The sequence below is a fragment of the Pristiophorus japonicus genome, chromosome 12 (assembly GCF_044704955.1).
Source record: "Pristiophorus japonicus isolate sPriJap1 chromosome 12, sPriJap1.hap1, whole genome shotgun sequence".
In the NCBI taxonomy this organism is placed as follows: Eukaryota; Metazoa; Chordata; class Chondrichthyes; family Pristiophoridae; genus Pristiophorus; species Pristiophorus japonicus.
In genome coordinates, this window is record NC_091988.1 from 190,505,442 (window position 1) to 190,526,738 (window position 21,297).

A 21,297-nucleotide genomic window follows, 5' to 3' on the forward strand; every position below is an offset into this window, starting at 1 on the left:
CTATATGACCCAGAAGATGGAAGTAGTTTGGACACCCCAAATTAAGGGTTAGGGTTTGAATTGGTCTTCCCAATAGGTACGGGGCAACTTAAAATGTCTGTTGTAATGGAGGGGAGGGGGAAGGAGTGTGCGCAGACTATTTATGCTGTATGGATGCGCATTGCAGCCTCCAAATCATTTACCCATGTTATTAGGCTGAATCATCAAACTATGCAGCCAATGCTCCTGTAAAGCTGCACGGCAACGCAGTCACCTGCAAAGTCCCACACAGGTCGATCACCAGCTTTCACGTTGTAGATACCGTGCATGCGCAAAAGTTTGAATGGGCCGCGCAGTGGGGGAGTCAGGTTGCGCAGGAGGCAGAGCAGCTTACGGGGGATGTTGTTTGCAGCCTTTAACCAAGTTACTAACAACTTGTATTTATATAGCGCTTTTAACGTAGTGAAAGGTCCCAGGAACATTGAGAGATTAAAAATTTGACATCAGGTGACCAAAAGCTTGGTCAAAGAGGTAGGTTTAAGGAGTGCCTTGAAGGAGGAAAGAGAGGTGGAGGGGTTTAGGCAGGGAATTCCAGAGCTTAGGTCCTAAGCAACAGAAGGCACGGCCACCAATGGTTGAACAATTATAATCCGGGATGCTCAAGAGGGCAGAATTAGAGGAGCGCAGACATCTCGGGTGGGGGGATTGCTGGAGATTAAAGAGATAGGGAGGGGTGAGGCCATGGAAGTTAATGCAGTAAATAGAACAGAAGCTTGGAAATGGCTGCAATTAGCTTTGTGTGTTTTTATTTAAAAATAGTATAGACTGCTTACTTTCGACATCTTTCATCCCTTTTAACTTTATAGTCAGCTTTGGCACCCTTCAGCTCTCTCCTGGCTAGTCCGATTTGTTCTTTCTTTGCATCGATCTGAAGACAGAGAAAAAAATGCATTTGTACAACAGAAAATGCAGATCTTCAAAACAAATTGAAGATTCTGTCCAAAATTATCTTGGAGGTGGTGTGAATGGGGGGCGGGGGGGGGGGGGGGGGAGGGAGAGAGACGAGAGAACAATAAACCCATTATACTGTCGATAGGCCCAACCGAGCAGATAACAAGACCATCACATTCTCCTGGTCTCCGACTGTAAATCTCAGGCTATAAGCTACAAATCAGATAAAATTAAACCGAACAGAAGATTTCATTTGATTATTTCATGACAATAACAGTGAATACTTTTAACTGCTCTCTGCAGTGCTTTAAACACATTACGCATTAGTTAAAACACTGTTACACTAGAAAAGCAAACTCGAGACACTGTTGCCCTCTCAAGGCACTAGCAGTGCAGCAAGAAAGGGAACCAGCGAACCGGGTAATGTGCCACACTTGCACCCCAAATCAGGCAGCTTCTGCTCAACAGCCATCAAGAAATACTAGCGAGATGTCCACAGAGCCTCGAGGTGCCCACAAACTGAGCTGCATGTCCAACAATCAAATCCCCCTCCCATTGAGACAGCTGGTGGCAGGTCAATAGCTTAGTAGACTGGTAAATGAAATAAGACTGTAAATATGGGATGATCGTTGGTGATAAATGTTTAACTATACTATTTTAGGATTTCTGGTCACAAGCAGTAATGGGCCTTGTTCACCCACTTGCTGCCTTCCATCAATATAGCCGAAATTCAAACCTCAATTTGTGGAGAACCTCGGGTACAGACCCACCTCTTCACATTCTGCACCAGTGTCTTGTACAACATTAATTAGATCCATAGAAAACTGGTAATGCATCAATAACTTGTGTTTATAACATTGTAAAACATCCCAAGGCACGTCACAGGAGCGTTATTGATACCAAGCCACATTAGGGCAGGCTTGGTCAGTCAAAGAGGTAGGTTTTAAGGAGCTTCTTAAAAGGAAGAGAGGGGTAGAGAAGCAGAGAGGTTTAGGGAGGTAATTGCCGAGCTTAGGGTCTAGGCAGCTGAAAGCATGGTCCCTAATGGTGGAGCAATTAAAATTGGAGAAGGGCAAGAGGCCAGAATTGGAGGAGTGCAGAGATCTCGGGAGGGTTGTTGGGCTGGAGGAGGTTACAGAGATAGGAAGGGGCGAGGTCACGGAGGAATCTGAAAATAAAGATGAGAGTTTTAAAATTAAGACTTTGCCGGACCGGGAGCCAATGTAGGTCAGCGAGCACAGGAGTGATGGGTGAAAGGGACTTGGTGCGAGTTAGGATACAGGCAGAAGAGTTTTAGATGAGCTCAAGTTTACGGAGGGTGCAAAGTGATAGCCTGGCTAGACAAGCATTGGAAGAAGTCAAGTCTAGAAATAACAAAGGAATGGATGAGGGCATCATATCAGCAGATGAACTGAATCATCTGGCCTAGACTACCATCGCAATTTTTGACTCCCTGGTCTTGAAATCGCAGGTTTTTGCTGGGGTTTGCTGGTCACACGGGCGTCAGGCACATCACTCCGGTAGCCATTCTTCATATGAAAGTGAGTGTTGATGGTTATTCGACCACCGAGGGCATCACAATTGCCAACATCCAAATCCCATCGGACATCCACACATGGGGATTATTGCACACTGGTAGGAGCAGGAACTCTGGCTGATATTTCCCTCTTCCTAGCCAATTGGGAGAGGGCAATTATGGTGCCAACAGAGATCAATTAATTCAACAGCGGAGGGGGAATCAAACTTTAGTCTGTATAGCTCTATAAGACTCCAGGTGGAAAGCAATGGGTTCCTTCACCAGCTGTTTATTTAATACAGGGATTAAGGGATGGCGGAAAAGCTACGTACTTTGGTCTGCAGGTTTTGCATCGACTTCTCAAATGTTTTTGGGGGTGCCCTCTGATGGTTACAAAGGATAGCGACTGCTCGGTTGGCACGATTATAAGAAAGTATTTTTGCTGCAACATTTTCATCCGCTAGGAAACAAACAAACAAGATTCAGATTATTAGGAGCTGTGCAGTCACAATGAAGCACAGTAGTTTGGGTGGTGCTGCTGCAGTGCAGCACAGCTCACAGTCAGCAGTCACTAGTACATCAGTGTTACGCCACAGTATGGGCCAAGTCTTAATATAATTGAATATTATAACATTTACATCAATGACAATAAACGGTGAACAAAAATACCATGGCAGTGACAGAGTGCACTCCCCCTCCCCCCTAGTTCCCACCCAAATCAAACTATGGCTCAATTAAACAAGCCAAGCTTTGCTTTTGCAATTTAGGTCACCTGGATCCCTCTGCAGGAATACTGGTCTGGCATCTGTCCAAAAAGTATTCATTACTCTAGATTTAAACCTCGCCATCTGCAATAGGTTTTGGACTAAAATCAAAAAAAAAAAGATTTTTGGTTCACTAACCAAAGCATTAAAAAAAAATCTACAGGCAACACTGCAGGGAGATGATCAGAACTGATCATCCGAACACATCAATACAACGCCCGACCCTGGCCTTATCGTGAAGCAACTAAACCAGTATGTAAGGTGTTCCCCTTTTCCCATTCCAACAGTAACATTGCCAAACTGCACAGGAGGGAAGAGAGCAGCTCTGGCCTCCGGCACAGTGCCAACACACAGATGGCATTGCAACCTGCACTTACGGTTGGTCAGTTCCTTCAGCTGCTGCTGCAGAGTGATAGAAGCATTGTAGGTACGGAACACTTTAGCAGTAAGTCCGTCCATTAGTTCCTGGAGATGCTTGTTGAGGATTGAAGTCTATATATAAAAAAACGAGAGAGAGAAAGAGAGGGGAGTGAGTATAGCATATTAAATAGAATCTGGAGACTGAAACTAAAATCAGTGCGAAATAGAATTATTTTGCACAATCTGCTGTAAAGCTCCATTACACGACCACTCCCCACCTGAATACTAATATCGAAGATTTCTAGAATTTCTTCACTCAAACAACTTACATAAGAACATAGAAATAGGAGCAGGAGTAGGCCATATGGCCATTTAATACGATCATGGACTCAGGTCCACTTCCCTGCCCGCTCCCCATAACCCCTTATCAGTTAAGAAACTGTCTATCTCTGTCTTAAATTTATTCAATGACCTAGCTGCTACAGTTCTCAGACAGCGAAGTCCACAGATTTACAACCCTCTGAGAAGAAATTCCTCCTCATCTCAGTTTTAAATGGGCGGCCCCTTATTCTAAGATTATGCCCTCTAGTTGTAGTCTCCCCCATCAGTGGAAATATCCTCTCTGCATCCACCTTGTCACGACCCCTCATAATCTTTCGGTCACCTCTCATTTTTCTGAACTCCGAGTACAGGCCTAACCTTCTCAACCTTTCCTCATAAGTCAACCCCCTCATCTCCAGAATCAACCTAGTGAACCTTCTCTGAACAGCCTTCAAAGCAAGTATATCCTTTCTTAAATATGGAAACCAAAACTGTACGCAGTATTCCAGGTGTGGCCTCACCAATACCCCGTATAACTATCGCAAGACTTCCCTGCTTTTATATTCCATCCCCCTTGCAATAAAGGCCAAGATTCCATTGGCCTCCCTGATCACTTGCTGTACCTTCATACTAACCTTTTGTGTTTCATGCACAGGTACCCCCAGGTCCCGCTGTACTGCAGCACTTTGCAATTTTTCTCCATTTAAATAATAATTTGCTCTTCAATTTTTTCTGCCAAATTTTTGCCCGCTCACTTAACCTGTCTATATCCTTTTGCAGGGTTTTTTGTGTCCTCCTCACACATTGCTTTTTCTCCCATCTTTGTATCTTCAGAAAACTTAACTATGTTACACTTGCTCATTTCATCCAAGTCGTTAATATAGATTGCAAATAGTTGGGGTCCCAACACTGATCCCTGCGGCACCCCATGAGTTAATGATTGCCAACCCGAGAATGAACCATTTATCCCGACTCTGTTTTCTGTTAGTTAGCCAATCCTCTATCCATGCTAATATATTACTCCCAACCCTGTGAACTTTTATCTCGTGCAGTAACCTTTTATGTGGCAGCTTGTCAGATGCCTTTTGGAAGTCCAAATACACCAATTAACTCAACTTAACCTTGGGTGAAAGGGGATGGCCAAAGTAGCGTACAAATGTATTTCAACATGAAGAAGCAGCGGGATTTGGAGCAGATTTTTTAAAATTAGAAAATACTCACTCAGAGGATATGGAGTAGAACGTATGGTTAGGTGTCTGCATGAGGGAGCCAAGAACGCTAGGCTGGGGGAGGGTGTGGATCAGGTGGTGCATGTGTACAAGTTTCGAGCTGCTAGCTACATCACTGATGACTATCGGAGAGAGAATCTGGTTCACAGGATAGAAACCCAGGTCATTCAGTAAAGACACCAGATGGATCCCATATGTGTTCAATTTAGTGTGTGGTATGTTTTTGAGGGGATAGAAAGAGGGAAAATAAAGACTGTGGATGTATCTGAAACAATTAGGTGTGGCCTGCACCATTTAAAATGGACATTCCTTGAAAATTGAAATTTAAGCAATGTTCCTTATGTTTTTTTTCTGTGCGTGGTGCCTTTAGCTGCGCGGCCCATTTAAATTTGCGCCATGCAGAGTTCCTCCATGTAAAAGCTGGCGTGTGACCTGCGTGGGCCCTCCAGACCGCTGTACAGCCACACAGTTAATCATCGATTATGTGGTAAGTACATTATAACGGATGGCTGCTTCCATCATTACGTTTCTACTCCTTTCCTACATTACAACAGTGACTATACTTTGAAAATATTTCATTGACTGTAAAGCACTTTGGCACATCCAGAGGTTGTGAAAGGCACTATATAAATGCAAGTCTCTCTTTATCATAAGCCAAAAGCCACCAAATATACACTGCCCCACAAAACCGTGTTCTCCACAGTGGCAGTTACTGCTTGTGCATTAAAAACCGCCACTGCCACTCTGACCCAAACAAAGGTACGACCCACCCATTTCACCTTTCTCTCCCATCTTTCCTCTGTACCACAGGACCTACATTGGCAGTGGAACTGGCCACAACAACAAGGCACTGCGCCCCTCTCTGTAGGAAGTGCTCGATCGCCGCTGAGCGCCTTCCTACAGCTACAAAACACAACAGACAGCGCACGCCAACAGTGGATGAGGGAGAAAGGTAAAATATGGGACCCACCAATCTGTGGGCACTGAACTGAACATGCCGTGCTAGCCAAGGAACCTTAAAGCAGCATCAGGTTCCCTGTGAGCCCCACTCACATTTCACAGCGCTGCTACTTACATTGAGCCGGTCAAAAAGGTCATCTTCAGGTTGCTTGTTCTCCATAAATAATTGAAGATTCTTGAATACCTGAGGTACAAGGTAAGAATATGAGGCACTGCAACGTCTCTTAGCTGAAAAGTACTTCACGTCAAAAACATAACCCTCCCCTCCCCAAGTTAGATTGGATCCTTCCAATCTTTGCTCCGTCCCACCCCACTCCACCTTATTTGCTCTCTCCTTTTTATCCTTTCTATTCATGTACTTTTACTTTACAGGAGTGCAGCCGATTATAGATGTCCATCTGTGTCAGGTGCATTCTCAACTTATCAAGGACTGAGTGGCCCGTTTCTGTGCTGCAAGTTCTATGTAAGCTGACTGTATTCTGAGACACCAGTTTCTACAGGGTTTATCCTCATTTTTAGGTAATACCATACACAGACAATCCCAAACAAACAGTGACAATACCCACATATTACAGTGACCAGTCCCGTAGTTCTAATTTCAGGAGAAAAAAACACAGAAGCTCACTCCATGCTCTGCAGCACCAGCCAAGTGCTGAAGCAGAAGTTAATTAAGTACAGACTGTACTGTGCACTACAATACTGAGTGTACTATGGGGGTTGGTAAACAGAGATGAAAGCCAAGCCTTCAGGGCTGGAAGCCTGGTTAAAACAGATTGACAATACTGCAAAGAACAAGCCGATATAGTCAGGTCAACAACCCTTTTAACAGGCTTTAAAGTTTTCACAATACTTACAGGAGAATTCAATAACATGTACACCATATGTTAAAACACACAAAACCAGGACCAAATGTGTTACAAGCAAGCTTCCTTCCACCCGCCAACAGATCCAAACTAAAAAGAATTTCAGCATCAGTATAGCGCAGTCCAAAGATCCACTCTGGCTTGAGCCATGAACATGGTAGATAAAAATGGCAAACTTTAATCATGGTATTGGCCACATTAGGTGACCAAGGAACAATTAGCAGAAAACATTAGCACAAAGCTTTCATTTAAAATAATCTGCTTTGAGCCTGATTAAGATTCCAGGATGCATTTATCTGCGCTACAAATGATAAGGTTGCATCAGTTTTACTGATTGTACAGAGGGCACCTTTTCAGAGTTTAACTGTAATCCAATGGTGGGGTTTCGCATAATGTTATCTAGGTTTGAGGTACAAGCAAAATTCTATTTGATGAGTTCAGATGATCCATATCCAGAATAGTGGATACTTTGGGAGAGGGCAGAGATATATCAAGAGGCTGGTGCTTTTTCTTCTGAATAGATTTTGAAACACAGATAATCTGGAGTTCCATATATACACCACACATGAATGTTAGAATTAATGCAACATTTTAAAAGCTTGAATGTATGTCATTGCAGTAAAATCACCCAGACCGCACTTAAATTGATTACTAGGCTGCATAATCTTAAATAGCTACTGGTGGAGCACAAAAACTTAAAGTTAAAAAGTTATTCCCAATTTTCCCCTTGCTGTGTCAGCTGTGGCTCAGTGGGTAGCACTCTCACTTGAATCAGAAGGTCGTGGGTTTAAGTCCCACTCCAGAGACTCGAGCACAAAATCTAGGCTGACACTCCAGTGCAGTACTGAGGAAGGTGCCATCTTTCGGGTGAAATGTCTGCTCTCGAGTGGACGTAAAAGATCCTATGGCACTATTTCAAAGAAGAGTAGGGGAGTTATCCCCAGTGTCCTAGCCATTATTTATCCCTCAACCAACATCGATAATTAAAATTGTCTGGTCATTATCACATTGCTGTTTGTGGGAGCGTTCTGTGCACAAATTAGCTGCTGCATTTCCTACATTACAACAGCGACTACACGTTAAAACAGTACTTCATTGGCTGTAAAGTGCTTTGGGACATCTGTTGGCCGTGAAAGGCGCTATATAAATGCAAGTCTTTCATTTATTCTCCCCCTGCTGGGTTCCGCATGTGCCAGCAACATTCCAACACCCTGTCTAGGTGGCTAAGAAAGATAATGTGGACAGCACTAGTGGGCCATTTGACTGTGAAAGGCCTCACAGTGGAGTGCAATCAAATTCTCACCAGTTATCTGCACTTTCTAACGGGTCACCCGGGTAACAGTCAGGCGTGGTGCCCTAGCCCTGAGCACCCACACTGCCACCTTACCAGAGGTCAGCTAGCTTGGCACAGACGGAGAATCAAACTAGGATGCGGACCTTCCTGGTCAGTTTTGGCTCAGTTACACACCATCTTGTAACAACCGAACCAATAATGGAGCGCGACTACGAAGAACGAATCCAGTAACAGTCCCACCAAATCTTACCCTTTTTTCCACTGGCACTTTATTGTAATATCGGATGGAGTCTTTACCCAGGAAGTCAAATTCAACCATGTATTCCTGACCATCCATCTCAGCGTGCAGGTTGATGTGCTCCACTCGCAGGGAGCAACAACCCACCGTGTCTGCAGTCTCCCCTTCTTCCTTCTCATTTCCAGCTCTCAGAGCTAGCTACATTGGGAAAGAAAAGGAACAGAGTCAGAGATAATTGATTGAGGAGGCACTGGTTGGGAAGGAGCCTGCAGTGCACCTCACTGCATCTGCACAGACCCCGCAACTAGGGATCGGTTATGTGGAAGCATCCAAAACATTTAAAATTGGATTTGCATCAGATGTTCTTCTGCTGCCCACATAGATCTCATCTATTTGGCTCCCAGCCCAAGAGATGTAAATTATTAAACAAATCAAGTCAGCTGTCAGGAAGTGCAATGTGCAGGCACAAAGACTTGACTCACTCCCAAGTTCTTCTTCCTATGAGGAAAGTCATTTCCGATATGATTCAGCTTGGTGTGGGTTACATTCATTTGCCTCAATATTCTGCACCTGGCAAGCATCTTTTGCTCAATGATTCTAAAGTGGTAATTCGAGATCAATAAGTCCATCATACAGTCTCAGTGACGACAGCCTTTGGGACATCCCTAGGTTGTGAATGACACTATATAAGTGTAATGCCTTTCTTATTCTTCGTTTTAAAAAAACTAAACAACATGCTAATTCTGGGGTGAGCACACATTTCCTATACAACAGGAAGTCTCTAAGGCAAGTGCTGCTTTGGTATTAAAGATATTGGAGGTGCAGTTAAATGGGATCAAGCCATGGTAGAGGAACCCATTAATAGAATGGTATGTTGAAGGGTTAGACAATGGAGGAATATATCTCCATCACTTGTCCTCCATCTCTGCCACCAAGATCTATCTCCATTAGGGCCGATACCATACACAACAATTTCTTTCACTCACCTTGTCAATAAAGTAAAGTGCGACAGCACGCTGCCGAACTTTCATCTCCTTTGACTTCCAGTCTTCCCTGTACTGTGCACGTATCTTATCGACCAACTTCTTCAATGTCCGAGCAGTCTCATATTTCTGCCAATCCTTCTCACCCTATTTAAACAGAACAAGCACGGTCAGTTTTTAAATAGGCTGCGGGTGGTTCATTAGCTGGTGACTGGTGCCTGAGGACCTAGGTCCAAGATCAATGGCGGCACAGTTCCAGCCACTGGCCCAAAACTGCTCAAGGATAATTAATGGCATGCAGGAATGCGCTACATGTGTGGTCGCGTAGGAATCTGCAAGGACCCGCGCTTTTACATTGGAAATACTGCGCATGCGCAGAAATTTAAAGTGACTGCGCATGAAAAGAAACAGGCCACGCAGAACAAAGCACAGCTTGCAGGGAACACTGGATAGCATGTCTTTGAAACGTACAATTTTTGTCCAAGAATCCGATTCGGTTAGCAGGTTAATAGTTATTGAAAAAAGGAATATATGCCCCTCCTCCCCCAATTACAGCCTGCTGTTATTATATAACGAGGCACATTTACTCATCAGAAAATGATTTGGATCATCATCTTAAAAGTTAGTTTTAAATTGGTATCGAATTCGCTTTTGAAACCAATGTCCTTTTGCTTGCTGGCTCCTGTTTCGAATGGTGACAGCTCTTCACACGCGAAGATGACCCTTGTTGCAAGGAGAAATTAAATGGGAGTGTGTCGATGGCATGAAGGCCAACACAAGACAGACAAGCTCTTCTGTCAGTTTGCTGTTCACATTTCTACAGTTGCTACTTGTCCTTCAGGAGATCCAAGCCTAGTCGTTGTACCCGCCAACATGCCCACCACCTAGTGCTATTTTGCCAGCTTCCCAGATCACGAGCAAGATTTGCCCAGCTATTACATTGTTCAAAAGGTTGTTTTATATTACCAGCAGACAAACACATTCTCTTGTTCACGCCCCCCCGCCTTCCCCTCAGGCAACAGCTGGAAGTTTTGCATCTATGCTCATCAATCCTGTCTTGCGTAATAAATAATAACTTCTACAAAACAACACCTCTTGAGAAGTCAAGGACAGTTTGCAGCGCGAGCCTGGACCTGCAGCAGAATCAACAACTTTCTCGAAAGGGCGACAAAATTAAGAGAAGTATAGCTTTAGTGTAGACCTGGATGCAGCAGATTAGACTGCTGGTCTTTGCCTGTGATTAAACACCAGTCAGTCATTCCATCAGCCGCAGGAGCTCATTGTACCTTAATTCTGGAGCTGGGGTTCAGCATGATGTATTTGATGGAGCCCTGGATGTTCTCGGTCCATGACACTAGCCAAGTCACCTTGTTGTCGTGTCGCACCTCCTTCCACCTGTGGCCTTCAGGAGGAGGTGGAACCTTGGAGTCCCTGGAGATAAAGGGGAGAGCTCAGTAACATGCCACATTGGATGTTAAAAATCGACACCAGCATTTATAAACAGACACTCTGGCCTTCAGAAAAGGTGGAAAATAAAAGAACACGAGAAACCCAAAGAACACACAGGTTCAGGCCGATAGCTTCAGCAGCATTTCTACAGCTCATCTGGCAACTTCCCGTACCTAATGCTGCAGTTGTGATCCACCTCCTCGAGAATCTTTTCCTGCACAGTCTATGGATTTAAATTCCCATTCTCCACTACCCAGAGCATGCCCGTTCTGAAACTTTCAAAGAGGTGGAAAATTCAATTTGGTCCATGGCTCAGAATTTAGTGCTGCAGTACCCATGCTTCACAACTTGAGGGAGCACCAACACTCAGCAGCAAGTGATGAAGGATTTCTTTCATTGCAATCGCCAGCCAGCCAGACAGCCCTCATGTCTCCCTATTTGGATGCCTTGTGATTGGCATCAGAACTGGTCCCGGGACACCCACTGCACAGCTCACTGACTGTCCTGTAAGCAGAATACATCAGCTGAGCAATTGGCACGAGGGCGGACCTGAACTGCCAGGACTGGCCTTGAAAAATATGCAATTATAGAATGTGCAACATTCAGAAATGAATATATCACTTCATTTATGTAACCCCTCTTGCCCTACTCTGTATAAAATTGGGCTTTACCTGTAACCGTGCGAGTGCGAAACATTGGGTTGCTGCCCCCGTTAGCCTTAACAATCAAAAGTGCTTTAAAATGATTCTCACAGTCTTGGGTTCTGCAACAAATTTTTGGTCTGATATTTCCCAATTGAAGTAAAGTTGTGCGAGCATTACTGTTAAGCATGAAGGTCACACTCCAAAATAAGCGTACGTGGTCAGATTCTTACCAAAACCTTTAGAGCCAATATCCCCTTGGCTCCGTTTTATCCGGAGATAAAGACATACTGAAGGTTGTTCCAGCATTTGTACGTATGTTAAAAAAGACAAGAGGAGGGACCAGTAAACTTGTGTGGTGAGATTTAACCCTTTAGCTCTACATTACAACAGTGACTACACTTCAAAAGTACTTCATTGGTTGTAAAGTACTTTGGGGCTGTCCGAAGGTCATGAAAAGTGCTAGTTTGAGGAGGCGTTGGTCTCCTTTCCCTGGGCCCATCCTTCATGTACAAGCTAGATTAAAGCATCTAGCGTAACTGATTAAAGCATCGTGACCATCTTATGTTCTTATTAATGTTTGGGAAGTCCAGAACCAGGGGTCACAGTCTAAGGATAAGGGGTAAGCCATTTAGGACCGAGATGAGGAGAAACTTCTTCACCCAGAGAGTGGTGAACCTGTGGAATTCTCTACCCACAGAAAGTTGTTGAGGTCAATTCACGAAATATATTCAAAAAGGAGTTAGATGTAGTCCTTACTACTAGGGGGATTAAGGGGTATGGCGAGAAAGAAGGAATGGGGTACTGAAGTTGCATGTTCAGCCATGAACTCATTGAATGGCGGTGCAGGCTCGAAGGGTCGAATGGCCTACTCCTGCACCCATTTTCTATGTTTCTATGACCCCCCGACCTGCGAGAGAACACCTCCGCAGGTTGGGCAATAAAAGAGCTGGAACATACCACAACTTCCAGGGCGAGCCGACACAAATGGGTGTCGTTATCAGGACCCAGGTCGCTGTTTGGAGCATGGGCAGGGCCCTGGTAAAGCAGAGGAGCCGGAAGGTTGTGACGGAGGTGTGGCGAGTGATCGAGGGCGGAGTAGCGTTGAGGGATCGTGGCTGAGATTCGGTGGCTGATCGTGGTGGAGATTCGGCGTATGTTTTGGTGCGGAGGTGCGGCAAGTGTTTTGTGGCGGAGGAGCGGTGAGAGATCGCGGTGGAGGTGCGGCAAATGAGGGTACGGGGCCCAGAAGAGCCGAGGGCCCAGGGGCAACACGGACCAGCCCACACTGTGATTTGTGCGCGCACTAGGTCCGTACAGCAGAGCAGGTCTCTACTTATCCTGATTAACCCTTGCCACTGGATAAAGGCCTAGCTGTGTCAAGCCCGTGTGGTGGCTGATGTGCAACGGTCATCACACGTTAGAAAAATCCATGCACAAGACCACAACATCTTGAACTTATTTGGAAGCAAGTCATCCTCGTTTGAGTGACAGCCTATGATGATAACAAGCTAGAAAGTGGCTCTGGGCGACACTACATACCTTCATTGTGTTCTCACCCAATATCCATCCACGTGCGCTTTGCAGTAGTGGTAACTGAATGGAATTCAAGAGCGAGGACCTCAGCAGATTTAACCCCTTCCCTAGCCCAGGGAATGACAGGCAAAATAAAGTAGCCCAAATATTGCTCCAGTTAAGACCAGCTAACCCTCAGCACAGACTGCGAATCAAATTTGTAGTCTGCTGCTCTGTATGGCTCAGCACTAGATCGGGTCTTGAACCTTACCTACTGGACCATCGGTGTAGCCCTGACAATTTTCTAAACAAAATGCCTCGTCATTAATGTTGAGCTAGCAAACGCCTGGGCTTCCCCTCAGAGATACTCACTTACTACAGTTGATGATGATGTCCTGCGGCCTAATCCTTCTCTTCAGCATGCCCATCTTTGGGTGGTTACCACGGCCTCGGAAGAGTCCCGGCGGCTCAATCCTGAAGTTCGCGATCCGCTCTTTGTGGTTATCCATTATACAATACCCGTACTCCTGTAGAAGCTTCTCGTTTTCTTCTTTTAATTTCTGTTTAAGTTCAAAAAATTACTCAATAATCCAACTGCTCCCTGTTTTTCCCTGAAGGGGTAATTCTTCACATGTGAAGCTCGACAGTGATTATTAAGTGCATTAGGTCTTCGAGGCACCATGGCCAAGTCTGATCACACACACACACACACACGTACTTGTCTCTTCCAGAACCCAGTGCTGAAACAGATTAAAGTGCCAAGTGAGATTGGTGAATACAAGAGCGATTCAACCTGGCACCATGCCACATTCACCAACAGCGCCCCCTGGGAGGGGGCATAACTCAACTCATCTCCCGCTACAAACCTTTTTCTCTTCTTTGGACTTCTGCTTTCGAGCCTCAGACTGGGTCTTGAAATATTGGCTCATTTCTTCAAAGTCACACTTGTTGAGATCTGTAATTGACGACTTTTCTTCAGGTTTCATTTCCTAGATTAAAGCAAAGCAAAGATTAAATGCAGTGGAAGACAGCAAAAGTTTGACCATAGCACAAAAGTTGGGAGAAATGACTGTGGGGGCCGTCTTTCTCACGCACGTAGTGGCAGCAGGTCGGAGAGTGGCACTAGGCGAGGCGTGGGCACAGATCAACTATCCAACATGCAGGGAGAAGGTCAAAGAGCAAAGCAGCATCGTTGTCCAGTCAGGTCAAACTCTTTATAAAGATATACTGGGCTGTGACTCAGTGCTCAGAGGTGACAAGTGAAAGAAAAATAAACACTTCCTCCCAAGTTTGCAAATCCTGCCTTCATCATCTCACGTCTACTGTGGCCACTTTCTACCAAGTGCAGCAACAGGATGGGGAAATCAAAAACGTTACGACTGAGAATCTGGTTCAGGAGAATTGTTCCTTCCCCTTCCACTTCCAGTCAAAACACCCGCTTTGTTTGAAGAAGAATCTTCCCATCCACATCGACAAACAAAAATAACATCTAATAGCAACAGCTTTGGTCATTTCTCCCGCCTTCTCCAAATCTCTGGTCTTGGCTTCAAAAGGTAGGAAGGGAAAAGGAGCCATTTGGTGCGTATCCTTGACAGAAAAAAAAGAAAAGCATCTGTATTTATAAAGCATCTCCTAGGGATATCCCACCCCATCTCTCTAATCTATTCCAGTCCCAAATGCTTCTGTGCACTTTCTCCTTGCTGAAAAGCATTCAGCCACTTCGGGCCTGCACTTTGGAGCTCCTTACTCAAGCTTGGAGTCAGCCGTGGCTCAGTGGGTAGTGTGACAACCTCGGAGACAGCAGGTTGTGGGTTCAAGCCCCACTCCAGGGACTTGAGCACAAAATCTAGGCCGACATGCCAATGCAGTACTGAGGGAGTGCTGAACTTCGTTTTTTTAAGATAGAGATGATAAACCAAGGCCATGTCTGCCTGCTTCGATTAATATAAAAGATCCAAGCTGATAGTAAAATTGTAGGATTTGGATACTGAAAGACTTTGCTTTTTAACTAGCACCCCCACTATCCAAAACTTGCCCTTTTTCGCTCTTCAAATTTACCTTTCGCCAATCTTTGAAGAAATTCTTCCTAAAGATATCTTTCGTAGTGTACTCATGATCGAGCATTTTTGCAAAGAATGTCGCAACCTCTTCGCACTGAGGGCTCATCTTCATAGCTTTTCCTAAAAAACAAGATTGAAATCAGCCACCAGTACAGGGACAAATGGGTAAACTTACATCTTCATTTTAAACACTGTCTCATTCAATCAAACCCATGACGGGGAAGTCATGTTTGACAAATTTGCTGGAGTTCTTTGAGGATGTATCGAGCAAGGTGGATAAAGGGGGAACCAGTGGATGTGGTGTGTTTGGATTTCCAGAATGCATTCAATAAGGTGCCACATAAAAGGCCACTGCACAAGATAAAAGTTCACGGGGTTGGGAGTAATGTATTAGCATGGATTGAGGATTGGCTAACTAACAGAAAACAGAGAATCGGGATAAATGGATCATTTTCCGGTTGGCAAACAGTAACTAGTGGAGTGCTGCAGGGATCAGTGCTGGGTCCTCAACTATTTACAATCTATATTAATGACTTGGATGAAGGGACCGAGTGTAATGTAGCCAAATTTGCTGATACAAAGATGGGTGGGAAAACAAATGGTGTGGAAGACACAAAAAAAATCTGCAAAGGGATATAGGCAGGCTAAGTGAGTGGGCAAAAATTTGGCAGATGGGAGTATAATGTGGGAAAATGTGAGGTTATTCACTTTGGCAGAAAAAATAGAAAAGCAAATTATAATTTGAATGGAGAAAAATTATAAAGTGTGCACTAGAGAGAGACCTGGGGGTACTTGTGCATGAAACACAAAAAAATAGTATGCAGGTACAGCAAGTAATCAGGAAGGCAAATGGAATGTTGGCCTTTATTGCAAGGGGGATAGAGTATAAAAGCAGAGAAGATCTGCTACAGGGTATTGGTGAGGCCACACCTGGAGTATTGCGTGCAGTTTTGGTCTCTGTATTAAAGGAAGGATATACTTGCATTGGAGGCTGTTTAGAGAAGTTTCACTAGTTGATTCTGGAGATGAGAGGGTTGACTTATGAAGATAGATTGAGTAGGTTGGGACTATACTCATTGGAGTTCAGAAGAATGAGAGGTGATCTTATTGAAACAGAAGATAATGAGAGGGCTCGACAAGTTGGATGCAGAGAATATATTTCCACTCATAGGGGAAACTAATACTAGGGGGCATAGTCTCAGAATAAGGGGCCGCCCATTTAAAACTGAGATGAAGAGAAATTTCTTCTCAGGGTTGTAAATCTATGGAATTCTCTGCCCCAGAGCGCTGTGAAGGCTGGGTCATTGAATATATTTAAGGCGGAGATAGGGACAAATTTTTGAGCGATAAGGGAATAAAGGGTAATAGGAAACGGACAGGGAAGTGAAACCAAGTCCATGATTAGATCAGCCATGATCTGATTACATGGCGGAGCAGGCTCAAGGGGTCAAATGGCCTACTCCTGCTCCTATTTCTTGTGCTCGCCATCCTAAAGTATTACGAGTTCTGACTGTAACATCTAAATTTAATTATGTACATTATGAGCACGGTACCTTTAGTGCACGTTGATTAGCAGTGTAGAGTTGCCCAGTATCAGCGTCAAGCACTCTTGGGTCAAGTATCGCATGATCAGGTGAAGAGCAAAAGATCCTCTACTCTGCCCCAACATGCCTAAACCCCAGACTAAGAACAGAAGCTACTATATCAGCGCAGCGCCGATTTCCCTTTCAACACCAACTACATTTAGACCAGGGTAAGCGACACTCCCAATTAGTGCAAGAAAGGAAAGAACTTGCATTTATCAACTGTCACATCCTTGGGATGTCCCAAAGCACTTCACAACCATTTCAGTACTTTTGAAGCATAGTCACTGTTGTAATGTATGCAAAGAAATTGGTGGAAGTTTGGTGTTATATGCTCCTGCCCGGTATGAACGGGATTGAATCTGCCCAAACTAATTTCACACGGTACCCGGACATCCAGCAGGAGAAGGTTTGGAACCCAACATCTAACCCACTGCGCTATCCAGTTTCCCACATTTTTAGTAGGAATGAAGGATTCTTCAACCTGCATCGCTCACGAAGAGCATTCGTGTGAATCACTGGAAATCCTGTGTCGGGAGTGGAACCTTGCAAAATGTACTCCGAAATTAATAGACCAGTTTTGCAGCACAAAGGAACCCAAGCCTATCCCTGCCTCCACACAGCATTCACCCAATCCTTGCTGTCAGAGCACATAGATCCACACCAGATGTGAGAAAGGGAGCTCAGGAGGTAGAACAGCATGTGTACCTCCAAAGGGAGTGAGTGGGGGAAGAAAAAGAGCAAATGAGGAAAAAGGCTAGCTACCTTAAATGAGCTTTTTACACGATCCCTATTGCTTCATGCCGTGTCCAGCACAGAGCAACAGTTACACAAGGAGGACACTCTGCCATGGGATCAAGTTTATGCGTTCAAATGGAGAAGTATCTAATTCATGGCAACTATGGAGGATGGAAAGCTACAGACTCCCGAGTGGTCAAACTCCCCTTCATTAGTTGACTATAAATGCTACATGATTGTGCAATCTGTATACAGGTTGTACCTCTCCAGTCCGGGACTCTTTGGTCCGGCAACATTACTGGTCCGGCACCAGCAAAGGGATGTGGGGGGGGGGGGGGGGGGGGGTTGTGACCCGGGGCTGGCTGCTTGTCTTCTACCTGCTACCTCCGGTGTTCCCTCCTTAGTCGGGTTGGCGCGGAGAGGGAGCGAGGAGCGAGGCGGCTGACTGAGGCGGTAAGTCTAGGGTACTGTTGACAGCACTAGAGTTGGCATGACCTCTCGTGGTCCGCAAAATTCTTTGGTCTGGTAACGGTCAGATCCCAAGGGTGCTGGACTGGAGAGGTACAACCGTATACTGAGATCACTGGTTTACAATCATGAAGTGAAAGTTTATTACAGTTTATGACAGTTGGGCACCATAGTACACACGTACATCCATTTATAACCTTTTCAAAAAAGTATTAACCTCCCTGTTTGGCATTTAAAACACAAAAGCATCATCATAAAAAGATAGTTAAACAGTTAGTTAATATCCCATCGCAGAATCACTTGCAATGCCAACTCCAGGCTATTCATACCACATTTGTCCCTCTTGACAGGATCCAAAGCACAGGGGAAGCTGTTGCTTTGGGTTTTAAAGAAGAATTTTTCTACCCCTCAATCATGGCCACTCAAAGAACTGGATTACCATGAGTGGGCAAAGCTAAGAGGGGAGCGATGAAGAATTATTCAACAGTGAAAGCTCTTAAGTAAAATATGTCAAGCCCAATCTTGTCGCCAATAGTTTGTAAAATCCCATGTGATGTTTTTAGATCCAAGCCCATCGGTGTCAATTTAACACCAAGAATGGAGAAACACGCAACACACACACAGAACAGGGTATTATTATAGTATTTTACAGGTTATGGTACCGGATGAGCAACTCCGAGGTCATGGACTCAAATCCCAGCATGGCAAGTTGTGAAACTGTGACCAGGACCAGAGAGAGAAAAAAAGTCCATGAAAGCAGCTGGATTGTTGTAAAAAAAAACTTGAGTGTTCAGGGAAAATGCTCGTCTATAGGGCCCAAGTTTCCACATGATTCGCGCCTGATTTTTAGGAGCAACTGGTGGAGAACGGACTATCTTAGAAATCGCAATTCTCCACATTTTTTTTTCTGCAGTTCTAGTCAGGTAGAACAGTTCTACTTTGGAACAGAATTTTTTCTTCAAAAGGGGACGTGTCCGGCCACTGACGCCTGATTTCAAAGTTTCCACAGTGAAAATGTACTCCAAACTAAAGTAGAATGGAGCCAGTGAAGATTTTTGTAGAACTGAAAACACCTGTTCTACACATTAAAAAATCAGGCGCAGGTTACAAATTAGGCGTCCAGAACGAGGTGGGGGGGGGGGGGGGGGGGGAGGGAACTCATTAAATTCTACAATAAATCCTACCTGAATAAACATTTATAAGCCAAGAAAAGATTAAATAAACCATCTTCCTACCTGCGTGAAAGTGCTTCAGCCAGGGAGAATTCTGCAGCCATTCGTGCCGCTGAGCGGGAGGAGGGGGGGGGAGAGGGAGAGAGAGAGAGAGAGAGAGAGAGAGAGAGGCGGAGGGAGAGGGGGGGGAGTGGGTGTCGGGTCGGGTCTGGTCTGGAGGCGGGGGGGGGGGGGGGAGGAGCGGGTGTCGGATCTGGTCGGGGGCGGAGCAGGAGCTGGCCGTGGGAGGAGCCTTATTCACGCAGCCCCAGTGAGGCCATTCAGCCAGGGCTAGGGGCTGCGTGCTTTGGGCCCTTCCCACACAGTTCGGCGCCTGGAGCTACTGCACTTGCGTGCCGACTGTAGCGCGCATGTGCAGAGGTCCCGGCACTGTTTTCAGCGCAGGGACCTGGCTCCGCCCCCCCACAGCTCGTGCTGGCTGCGCCGAGGGCCAGAGGTAGGTGGAGAATACAGAGGATTTTTTTAGGCGCCGTTTTAGGCGCGAAAAACGGGCGCCCAGCTCGGAGGGGCGCCCGTTGTTTTTCTTGTGGAAACTTGGGCCCATAGATTCTGAACAAAAAAGAATCGGTTCTCTTTCTCCCCACTCCTGAAGGTGACCACACTGTGCTCGGTTATAGTTCCACACGAGTCAGTGGGTACTTCCCCATATGTGGCCACATGCCCCTGACCTCAACCCCACCACTGTGCTTGGCTGCACGCTTGGGGATAAATCCAGCGAGGTGGATCTTTGGTGTCCTGTTCAATCCGGATGGGAGTTATGCAAGTTTTTTATCAAGTGTTCAGTGAGTTTTCTTCAAACTCTGGATTACTCCCACCTCTGCTCCCATCCCCTCAAGGACAAACTTCTCCAATACTTTCCTTGGTTTGGCCAGTGTGCTCTCTTGACATAATCACCATCTCCAGTGTCCCCATTTCCCCCAACAAATCATAATCAACAGTCAAGCATTCAAACCCCTCTCCCACCCCCCAATTTCAACAAGCATCTTAAGCCACACTTGCTATATGCACCCTCAGCTCCTGACTGCTCACTCACTCCCTCTACCATTGGAGGCATTTCAGGCTTGTGACCACTGCAGTTCCATTCCTGTACCCCAACAACTGGAGTAGGCCATTCAGCTCCTCAAGCCTGATCCACCATTCAATTAGATCACAGCTGATCTGCACCTCAACTCCATTTACCCATCGTAGCTCCATAGACCTTGATACTCTTTCTTACCCAACAAAAATCTATCAAGCGGAGTCCTGAAATCTCCAACTGTCCCAACATCCAGCCTATGGGGGCAGAGAATTCCAGATTTCAAATTGCAACTTTCCCCTCATCGTATGATCTTTGATCGCTCAACAACACCCTCCACATTTTCCTTCATGGGGCTGCCGCCCCACCATTTTAATCACTTGCGCGTTTCCTTCTGTGCAAAGAGCAGTTATGCAAATGAGAGCTGCTGCATTATGATAAAGTACACCAATGGTTTAAAGCAGGCCTGAATTAAACCTCTTACACCAAGAAGCAGGAATGTACACAGGCAACAAATGATCATCAAGTGATAAACTTACTCAAACCTCCACCCCACACCTGTTATGGGAACAAACAGGCAGTCAGACAACATGCTACACATGTGCTGTGCATTGCCGCGTTTTACAGACAATTGGGGGAGAAGATGATGAATGGTTATGGTTATGAAATGGTTTAAAAACTGAAGTGTAGGTAGTGGAATTGAGTATTACTTCACCACAGATATGTGACGATCATTCTGCCAACAGATAAGAGCTGATTCAGCTTCACTGCAGCAACTCCCACACTTCCTGCTCATTGAGCAAATGACTCATCAAATCAGGCCTTTCCATGAAAATACTGCAGAACAATTCAGAGAAATGAGGGTGTTGGGAACACGGCCGAGCCCGATATTGGCGAGGACTGAACAGGAGGGGACGCTGGTACAACTTCAGGCCTCAACACTAACCCTCACAACATTAAATCCCATCAGTCTATTCCCACATCAAACACTCACGTCATTCGCTGAGCTATCTAACTAGAAATACTTAGTGATTTATTCTGGAGCACAAATCATTTCCACATGCCCAGCAGCACGCCAGAACATGCTTGTTTTTTTTTGGGGGGGGGGGGGGGGGTTTAGGATCAGATTTCAGGTAGA

General features: G+C 45.3%; 1 protein-coding gene and 1 non-coding gene across 2 annotated transcripts in view; both read right to left on the reverse strand.

Moving 5' to 3' along the window:
• LOC139277622 (DNA topoisomerase 1-like) overlaps window positions 1–21,297 on the reverse strand; it is a 92,102-nt gene that overhangs the window by 13,451 nt on the left and 57,354 nt on the right. Inside the window, exons 10-19 of the mRNA XM_070896335.1 lie at window positions 15,122–15,243; window positions 13,930–14,052; window positions 13,436–13,623; window positions 10,745–10,889; window positions 9,462–9,605; window positions 8,488–8,673; window positions 6,196–6,264; window positions 3,588–3,702; window positions 2,779–2,906; window positions 813–907 (exon numbers count right to left, since the gene is read on the reverse strand). Coding sequence (XP_070752436.1) covers window positions 813–907; window positions 2,779–2,906; window positions 3,588–3,702; window positions 6,196–6,264; window positions 8,488–8,673; window positions 9,462–9,605; window positions 10,745–10,889; window positions 13,436–13,623; window positions 13,930–14,052; window positions 15,122–15,243 — 1,315 coding nt within the window. The remainder of the gene's footprint in view (window positions 1–812; window positions 908–2,778; window positions 2,907–3,587; window positions 3,703–6,195; window positions 6,265–8,487; window positions 8,674–9,461; window positions 9,606–10,744; window positions 10,890–13,435; window positions 13,624–13,929; window positions 14,053–15,121; window positions 15,244–21,297) is intronic.
• On the reverse strand, window positions 18,245–18,364 carry LOC139277857 (small nucleolar RNA SNORA26). The gene has a single exon (XR_011596167.1). It is a non-coding gene; the product is annotated as a small nucleolar RNA SNORA26 (small nucleolar RNA).